This window comes from Taeniopygia guttata, chromosome 12 (assembly GCF_048771995.1).
Source record: "Taeniopygia guttata chromosome 12, bTaeGut7.mat, whole genome shotgun sequence".
Classification (NCBI taxonomy): Eukaryota; Metazoa; Chordata; class Aves; order Passeriformes; family Estrildidae; genus Taeniopygia; species Taeniopygia guttata.
The window spans coordinates 20,030,933-20,040,448 of record NC_133037.1 but is presented as its reverse complement, the minus strand read 5'-3'; the positions used below and the strand labels follow the sequence as shown (position 1 = coordinate 20,040,448).

At 39.7% G+C, this 9,516-nt stretch overlaps 1 protein-coding gene across 3 annotated transcripts in view; it reads left to right on the top strand.

Moving 5' to 3' along the window:
* Positions 1-9,516, top strand: part of FAM120A (family with sequence similarity 120 member A) — a 47,043-nt gene that overhangs the window by 2,015 nt on the left and 35,512 nt on the right. For all 3 annotated transcript variants that reach the window (XM_030283251.4, XM_030283250.4, XM_012571640.5), the window contains exons 2-3: positions 3,248-3,494; positions 8,158-8,240. In XM_030283251.4, coding sequence (XP_030139111.1) covers positions 3,248-3,494; positions 8,158-8,240 — 330 coding nt within the window. The remainder of the gene's footprint in view (positions 1-3,247; positions 3,495-8,157; positions 8,241-9,516) is intronic.

Sequence of the window (9,516 nt, the reverse complement as noted above, 5' to 3'; positions counted from 1 at the left end):
TATCCCCCCAGTTTGATGGAGAAGGTTTATGAGGTATATATTTATTTGTCTGTGTTGGGTTAGTCCTGGGAGTTGGCAGCTCATTACCAGACACCGAGGGGTGTGAGGGGAGAGGTTGTTGCTGTCCACACCACTGAACCCCCACCATGCATGTCCCAACTGCACTGGTTCTCTGCACTGCTCAGCTGTCCTGGGGATGGGAAGGATATCAGCAATTTCTGTTTTATGCCTCATTTTTTTCAGTTGTCAAGAAACTCTTTTGATAAATCTAATTGTAGTGGAATAATTTTCAGGTTAGGAAGGATGTTTCATGGTTATAGTTGTCACATGCATAACACACATCAAAGATACTGCTGAGCTTAAAGCACATCTGCTGTTCTTTTTCTCTTACATGATTCATTATATCTCTAAACCTGCTTTGTTACATGTATCTGTTTTTCTCTAAATCCTCCTTCAGTTTTATTATCACTCTCACTCTGGTGTAGCCCTCCTCATGGGCACAGAGCAAATGCATCTTGAAAATGATTTTTATCTACATGTATAGGTGATTTTAAAAATCTATATATTTTTAAATATGTATTATGTCTTATGTGATTTTAAAAATTTACATATGCATAAGACAGTTGTTAAATTGTAATGTTTTCTCACTTTGTTTTGAGAAGTTGGGTTTGAGAAGACTGATTTACTTTAAATATTAAACTGATTTTCATATTTTTAGGAACATTTGAGTCTGGAGTAGGTTTCTGTGTGAAGCAAGGAACTGGTCATAAATTTAATCCAGTTTTAGTTAGAGAGGAGAAAAAGTAATGTCTTCTATCCAGAACAATTATAAATCACTCACAGGTGGTTTCAGCAAGATATAAAAATAACAGGTTCCTCCAGGTTATAACAAATATCCTGTGGGTTCTTAGTTTCATTGTGACCTGGTGTTTTCAGTTTGGGGAGAATAATTCTTAAAAGAAACTTTTATGCAAAATAGTTTTGCTAAAATTTAAATATTTAGGCAGTGGAGTTCTTAATAACTCTAATACTTGGGGAGACTGTTTTGTTCACAGTACTTAAAGGTGCTCATGTGTATTTACTCAGGCAGGATTCTCTCTTTCTGAACCAGCACCATTAATGTTTATACAAGATTTAGACTTGAAAATTATTCTAAATTTCTGGCTGTGATTTTCACCACATCCCTCTCCTTGGGTTGCTTTTGAAGCGTGCGTATTCCTGGGTACCTCTGCATTTGTGAGAGCCATGAGGTCTATCTCTTGAGTCCTATCTTGCTAGAGCTTTATGGGTTAACTGTACTTTGGTAAATACAACTTCTTTCCTTGTGATGGTTCAGTTATTTGAACATGGATTCTGGTATTCCCTGAACACACAGCAGATTCATGCTGGGTTAAAGAGCTCTATAAAATGGGGAGGGAACTGGAGGCTGTGGAGGTAGAGGAAATAACTCTTAGAAAATCAGAGGAGCTACACACAGAGCATCTCTTGCATTATCTGCGCACCCATGTCACACCTAGTGCTGCAGAAGGAGTTCTCACTTGGTTTTTTATAGATGAGAGCTCTTTGTGCATGCAGAGAGGTTGGGTTTAGAGATAGGAACATAATGTAAATCTATCTACCCTTAATTAAAAAATATTGGAGGGATTTTTCTTATTTAAAACCTGTGAAGACTGGTGGGTGGGGGTGGGGTGAAGCCTAAGTTGACTTCCTTTAGTTAGGAACTATGTAAATCTGATGTCTTTAAATTTTTCCAAAAATGTTTATGGTTTCTCCCACACCTTATGCTAGAGGACAGCATCATTGTGAGAAAAATGTGTGTGAGTTCTTCTCACAAACAAAGTAAAATTCAAGAACAGTCCATCAAGGAAGTTTCTGAAGAAGTAACATTTTGTGAAGACTGCGGGATGGTAGAATTAGCAGTGGTGAGAGCTTAGTGAACTGGTCTTTGTTTGCAAGGAGCAGGTGAGGTGCTGGCTGTTTTGCTGCTCAGGATCCGACTTGAAAGGGCGCATCTCATGAAGGTGCATGGGAGAAGTAAAATTTGACATACCTCTCTGGAATATGGTAGTTCAGCAAGTGCAAGACATGAATAGAAGAGGAAGTATCACTATAAACTTGGCTGTGGGTGACTGCAGCGGCTGTGGAGTTTGGGACCTTGTCTCCTGTTCTGCAGAGGAAATAAATAGCCTTGCTGGCGCTAAGGCTGTGGTTATGTGTGCTGTGGAGACTGAAGTTAATAGTTTTGTACTAGTCTGTTTTGGGATAGCTTGCTCTCTATATTGTTATTAAAATGGAATACTCAGTGAGGGTGGGTTATACCAACACCCAGCTTCCAAGGAGATTTCTGTATCACTGAGTGTGTATTATGTCTGTGGATGGCAGAAGCATTAGGGATCCAAAGCCTTTAGCTGGCTGTAGCTGAGTGTGCTTGTGTGCATACTGTAATTGTAGCAGTTCTGAAGCTGTGTTGGAATGCAGGACTGTAGGTCCTGACCTGTCCTCATGGGACTTTCAGTATAAGCTTCTTGATTAGAAAGGGTTCCTTTTATATATCCAACATTAGGCATTGGCCTGTGTCTTCCTGCACATGTCTATTCAAGTCATCTGATTTCTGTAGCCTAAAATATGTGCTTTGCTAGGCAACAGGAGTGGAGAGGTGAAGTTTGGGCTAAAAACTCAAAGCAGTTTGCACTCAGATACAGTTGTGCATGAAGGGATTAGGCTGAAGATGGAAATGGGAAAAAAGTTGGCTTAATACAGCAAGGTTTGCATTTGAAATGTCAACAAACTTATCTCTGTTCGTCTGGGGTTGTATTTGGCCTGTTTAAAAGAGGGCCAAAAAACTTTCAAAAGTATCATGGGTTTGTTTGATCGTGAGGGGCATCTCGGTGTGCTGAACTGCTGGGGTACCCACAGCCTCAAGGCTTTCCTCATGAGCTGGTACGGACACTGGAACAGTAATGTCTTCAGAGTTCAAGTGTTTCTGGTAATAAGCAGTTTTTTCAGATGAGTTCACTATGCCACTGCGGCATGCTGGCTTCCAGAAGCGTGTGCTGTGCTTCCGAGTGCTCCTTATGTCCTGTCTGTATGTGCTGCATCACTGGATTTTTTTTTTAACTCCTTAAAAATATCTTGAGTATTTTAAATTCACATGTATAGTTTCAGAAAGACCCACTATATTATGATAGTTTTGATCAATCAGTGCTTCCATTTACACTGAAGCTAATTGCTCTGTCTTCCACTATAGGTTGCGCAGAGCATTGAGGATCATCATCAAGAAGTAATTGCTTTCTGTAGAGAAAAAGGTTTCCATGGTTTGGTTGCATATGACTCCGATTATGCATTGTGCAACATCCCTTACTATTTCAGTGCCCATGCCCTAAAACTGAGCCGGAATGGGAAAAGCCTCACAACAAGCCAATACCTAATGCATGAAGTTGCCAAGCAACTGGACCTGAATCCAAATCGCTTTCCTATTTTTGCTGCTCTTTTAGGTAAGTGAAGATGCTGCTAGTCAGCCTTATGATTTCAGTTGCTATTAACGGTTTTAAAATAATGTGTGTGTAATTTGACAAAGTACTTGGGGAAAGGCATCCCTTTGTTCCAAACGTTCCTGCTGTGTGAGGTGGACTGGATGTGTATTTGAGGTCAGACATGCCCAGTTTGTAGAAACCTTCAAGCAATGCAAATTGTGGCTGTGTAGAAAGAAGAGTTGAAAGTAAGGGTTCAGCAGAGCTCTGCCTAGCCAGAATGTTCTCTGTGGGTGGGGGTAACCAGGACAGTTGTAGTTCTAGTTTGGGTCTTCTACAGTGTATGAGGTCTAATTTTGGTGGTACACTTTCCTGACAGGAAGTATGCTTTTGTCCTGAATTCTACCTAAAAATAACACCTATGGAGTGAAGGTTCTTGGTTTGCTGGGGCATTTTTTTTCCCCTCAGAAATGAGCATTGGGCAAATATGGCAGCATGTCAGGTGCAGCAGAAATATACTGAGCTGTAATTGAGTGAAACTCTGCATTTCTGAAAGCACAAGTGACTGACATTGTACCATTCCATTGGTTTTGGCTGTATACTTCCTTGGCACTCCTGCTTCTCATGCCCATGAGGTTCTCATACTCAGTAGCATAGGTGGAAGTGTCTCCAGTTTCACATTTCTGCTTAAATGGGACAGTTTTAAGACACTCACTCTATTTCCATAGGAGTGATAGAGTTATAACTGTCATACTCTCTCAGACAGAAGAGTGAATTAAGTACTGACAAAGTTGACTCCAATTAATAAGATTAATTTATAATAGCATTCTAAATGCTTTTCTTTTCTTTTTGATCAAGAACAAGTCATGTTCTTGATCTTGTCGTGGTGTGCAAACAAATTAAGAAAACTGAATTTTCTTTTTTGTTTCTCACTCACTTTGTTTCAGTATGGTTACATGACAGAGGAATAAAACTTTCTTGAAAGCTCGCAGTGAGAGAGGCTTTGTGTTACTGTTTGAAATCCTAATATTTTAGCAGTCTTTAACATTGTTCCCAGTCCAGGAAGGCACCTTCTATGTTAAGAAGGAAAGATCCAATGGATCTTGCTGTAGACAGCCACAAGTATTTGACTAGTTGGACTTGCTTTTTATCAGTTTGTTTTTCCTGCCTGCATGGGTGTAGGGAGGAAAGGCAATAGTAGGGATGGCTGAGCTGCCATTGCAGGAATTGCATGACAGACTAATATTGCTTGGCTTTGTTTTGGACTCTATAAATAAATTGGGGCATGCCAGTTCAATGAGTAAGAATTACTTCTGGAAAGAAAAGCAGTTTCCCAGTTGCAGATACGCTTTATGGACTTCATGGGAGCTGTGGCTTTAAGTTGCCACACAATGCCAGCTGTATGGCCTGCTGGGGCTTTTCTTGCTTGTATCAAACAGTAGGTGAGATAAGTTCTGATAAAGCTTTTGAAGGCTTTGCAGTTTTATGCAAGAAACTCTTGGTTGATTTTCCTCTCTTGTCTTGCATGACCAAATAGTTTTCAGCATGTTCTTAGGAGAAAGAAATTGGAGGTAATTTCACATGATTACTCTAGAGAGATTTGGTTGCTTTCCCCTCTCCCTGTCAAATTGGTACAAAGGTTAAAACCCCCCAGGTCAGCTACAAGTCTAGTTCTGAGTATTCCTTTGCATTTCTTGTGTATATGTATTCAGTATGAGTAAGCAGAATAAAGCTCATGGAAATCAGGGTTAGAACAAAAGATACTCTGAAGATCTTCCTGTGATTGGAGCTTTTTTGTTATTTTTATATGAATGAATTTTAGGAACTTTAGGTATTTAGATAGAAAGTGATTATATGAGCTGACAACAAACAGATACAATTTGGCTTGAAGTATGGGCAACATATTTAACTTTTGCAACCTTTTTGCCTATATACATACAGGTATGTGTAGCATGGAATGTGTTTAAATTAGCATGGCTCATTTTCTAAGCTAAAGTTTTATATTTTTGTTGAATATCTGAGGACTTCTCTGGCTTCAGAGGTTATTCTCTCCTTGTTCCTGTGGCCTCTTTGGATCTTTTTTGATTGTGTTAAATAGAAGCACAATGGGAAGGAATTGAGTGAGCATTTGATGACATGGTAAGGCATGCTAGTACTTTGTGTAGGAATAAAATAATGTATTCAGAAATAATCACAGTTAAGTTGCTGGTTTAACGCTTGCAATTCCAGCAGGCCCAAACAATCACTATAACTGTGATATCCATATTCAGCTTTAGGGTTGCAGATGTATTTCCCTGTATCCAGAAAACTAAAGTTTCTTTGTGTTCAGAATCTTTCTTGTCATTAACTCCAAGAATTAATTTGAGCAATGCTGAAAAAGGAAAATCATCCTCAAAGTTTGAGTCTCACATTGAACAGTTGGAGATGCCTGAGGAGCAACACTAAACTGGACAGTTAAAAAATTGTTCTCAGTGGCAAGTGATTTGGGATTGAGTTCTGTTCAGGGATAAAGTCTCTATTGCAGTATTCCCTCAACGAGCCAAACTTGTAAAGATTGCTTTCAGATGAGGTTCTGTGTGCACTGTGACTGGTTGGTTTGGTTTACAGGCTTTTTTCCTTCTTACAGCCTCACATCAGAAAGGGGTTTATAATTGTAGCATTGTAATATAAAGGATATGCTTGGAATGGGTGGTTAAAATGTGGCCTGGGTACTGCATCCTCTGAGCATGCTGCTACAAATTTCTGTTCTAATTGCTGCTGATGTAAACAGGGAGTTGATTTGGGTTATTTTGTAACTTTTGACTCAAATACTACAGAATAATTTAAAAAAATATAAACAACCCAAGCTTCAGCAAGTAGAAAAACAAATCCAGTGTGAGATATAGGCTCTAATTCAGTGAACTCTTTAGAAAGGACAGTGGCTTCAGTTAGCATCTAATTGATTAAAAAAAAAAAAAAAAACAAAAAACACAAAACTAAGGCATACACTAAAATAAGCCGTTAAATTGGGAAAAATCAATATATGTTGATGTTGTTCAGCCAGGTCAAGAAATAGAGGTTGCTTATGTAATGCTGATCTCTTTCCCACTGTGACAGCACTTTGTAACATGTTTAGTTATGGAATCTTGTTCTGCTCCTCAGTAAAATTTTAGAACTACATAAGGTAAGTACAGGCATCACTTCGTAATTGGACCACAGATGACACTGCTGCACTTCAGTGTACACGGTGAGAATTGATCGAACACTGCCTGTGCGTGTTCTGGGGGATGAATTAACTGCAATGACAGATGGAGACCAAATAAAATTGAAGTTTCGGTGAAAGGGAGAGAGGCCCTAACTGTTTTAAAAGGTAGCGTCTGGAGAAGTGATTGTCAGTTATCACAGAACTGTCCTGCACTGGCTACAATAGATTTTTGCAGGCCTGTACTAGAAAGATTGTCTAATCTTACCTTGACCAGAATTAGTGGGTGTGGCTGTTATATGCAAACTTGTTGAATCTTTCTGATGTGAGATTAAAGTTTAGCTCCTAATGAAAAAAACCGATAACATCTCTCTGCTGGAGATCTCAGTAGTGGGTGAAGTATTGATTTGACACAAAGACTTCCCACTCTGAGGAGACATCTGCTTGTCACCAGGCAGCTTTCCTGGCTTTCACAGGTTAAAGAGCATTAAGAACAAACTAGATGATTTTACCAACAAAATACCAAGAAAGAAAACAATTGTATTATTCAGAGAATCTTTTCATATTCTTTATGAACAGTGGATTCATGAATAAACTGCTGCTTCATAAAGCCAGGTGTTGACTATATCCTGAAGTTTTCTTCCAGAATTGTGTTAACACATTCTGTTTAGCTCTTTGTAAAGTTTGGGTCCACAGCTATGGAAATCCCTCAGAGGTTGGTTAGTTATGTCTTTGATTAATACAAATATTTTAAATGTTTCCTAGCAATATTTTTTTTTTTTTGAGTGTGATGTGCTTTGGAGGAAAAAACCGACAATGTAGGTGATGTTCCATTAGGTATGAACACTGTGGTAAATACAGTCTCTATCTCTGTCCATGGAAACAACAGAATAATTTGCCAATTCCTTCTCTGCTGCCAGCCCAAGGTCCCATCTGACCTGGTCAGATCATCAAAAGAAACTTCAGGAACTGGGGACCTGCTACATGTCACTGAAGCTGCTGGTGTTCCTGAGGGTTAGATAAACCTGGCTGGTGCCTTGCTGCTTGACCCATGCTTGCACAGTGGAGCAGAGTGCAGATTCCAGAGGCAGCTCCCATGTGGATCAGTAATGGCACATGCTGGCCTGCAGAAAGGCCTTACCAGCATGTGTCGGGGAGCAACAGAACGGGTTCTTACTCTCTTGCACCTGCATTGTGAAATCTGTTGAGGATTCCCTAACAGCACATGCTGGCTTGGGGTGGATTCTGTGTTGTGCCTGGCTCTGTTGCTGCTGTAGGTGAGCTGGTTTCATGGAAGAGTGGTCCTCACACACCAAGTGGCTCTTGCTGCTGCAGCAGCAGCATGCTGATTAGTTTTTTCTGGAGTAACAGAACGCTATCTGCAAGTTTAATCTGTTAATCCTCTTGATCAGGAGTTGAGGACTGATTGCAGATTTGTTTGCTGTATGTAGAAACAGTGTATAATGTTTTACAGTGCACTTAAATGAGTTCTGCATTATGTTCCAGGTAATCATATTCTACCTGATGAAGATTTGGCTTCCTTTCATTGGAGTTTACTTGGTCCAGAACATCCACTAGCTTCACTTAAGGTACAAATTTAATATAACTAGGAGAAATTAAATCAATGCTACTGCTTAATGAGAGCAATGTGATAGTTTAATTGAGAGCAGCTCTGCAAGTCTCTTGTGCTCTGTCACCCTCAAGTGTCCCAGTGCCTGGCTGCAGGGGATACCTGGGGTCACTTGCCTTACAAGGCTAAACTTAGCCTGCGTGATCCCCCTCAGTGTCCTTCAGCTGCACAAGTCAGAGCTCCACTGTGGTTTGCCTTGGAGAATGCAGCTTCTTGCTCTCCTCTTTCTTGAAGAGGAGTGTTTTTTGTTTAGTCATGTTCTTCAGCTATCAAAAATAATGAGCTGTGTATCTTCCTACCATCTTGTTTTATTTTCTGCTGCTCTGAGTTTTTGTGTAGTAATCTGGTTTTGGTATTTAAAGTGTAAATATGCTGGGAAACAGATTGGGTGAGAAAGCTAAAGTGGCCTTTGTTAGGTTGGGGGGGAGGGAGTGGTTGAGACAAGTAAATTGCCTGATGCTCTTAGTTTACAATATGTGTGTTCTGCTGCTTCATCCCACTTGCCTCGTGCATCTGCCAAGTAGAGGGCTATAAAAGGGAAACTGGACACATCAGAGAATGGGATCATAGTGACCTTTCTTTTTGCCACAACAGATACACCTATTACATTTATTTGCCTTTTTCCTAAGGTGTACCATGTAGCAAATAATCTGCTTTTTGTGAATTCTGTCATACTGCTTAGTTATCTCTACAGCAAAAATAGGTGGGTTTTTCCCCTTCTGGTCTGAAAGTTTATTAAGCCTTGAAAACTTATTATGCCAAAGGTAGAATTTAAAACAACATTCCAGATTTTGAGCAGATTTTTCAAGGCTTGCACATGCATTGCTTAGAGAACAGCAATTTGATGTCGTCCTCTATTTTGCTGCCGCTCTGGTGTTTAGAAAGGTAAGTGTCAGAACATTCTAGTGGCAGAACAAAACCTGCATGCATATTCACTACTTCCTCTTAAAATTGGAGGTGAAAAAAATGAGTGTGTGTGCCTGTATTTCCATTTTTTATTAAAGAGGTTAAAATGTAGGGCTTCTTGCCAAGTGGATGATAAACTTTCTGGTGAATTTTTCCTGTAGTCTAGCCTGAGTAGACTTGTTAGTCAGGTCAGATTATGACTTCAGACATCTAGACCTTCTGGAAAGCCCTCTAAATTTATACTGAAATACTTGACTGAAAATTAGATATTTGTTATCGTTGCATTTAGATGTACCTGTTCAGTGGAAACGCCAACTGGCCTTTGTAAG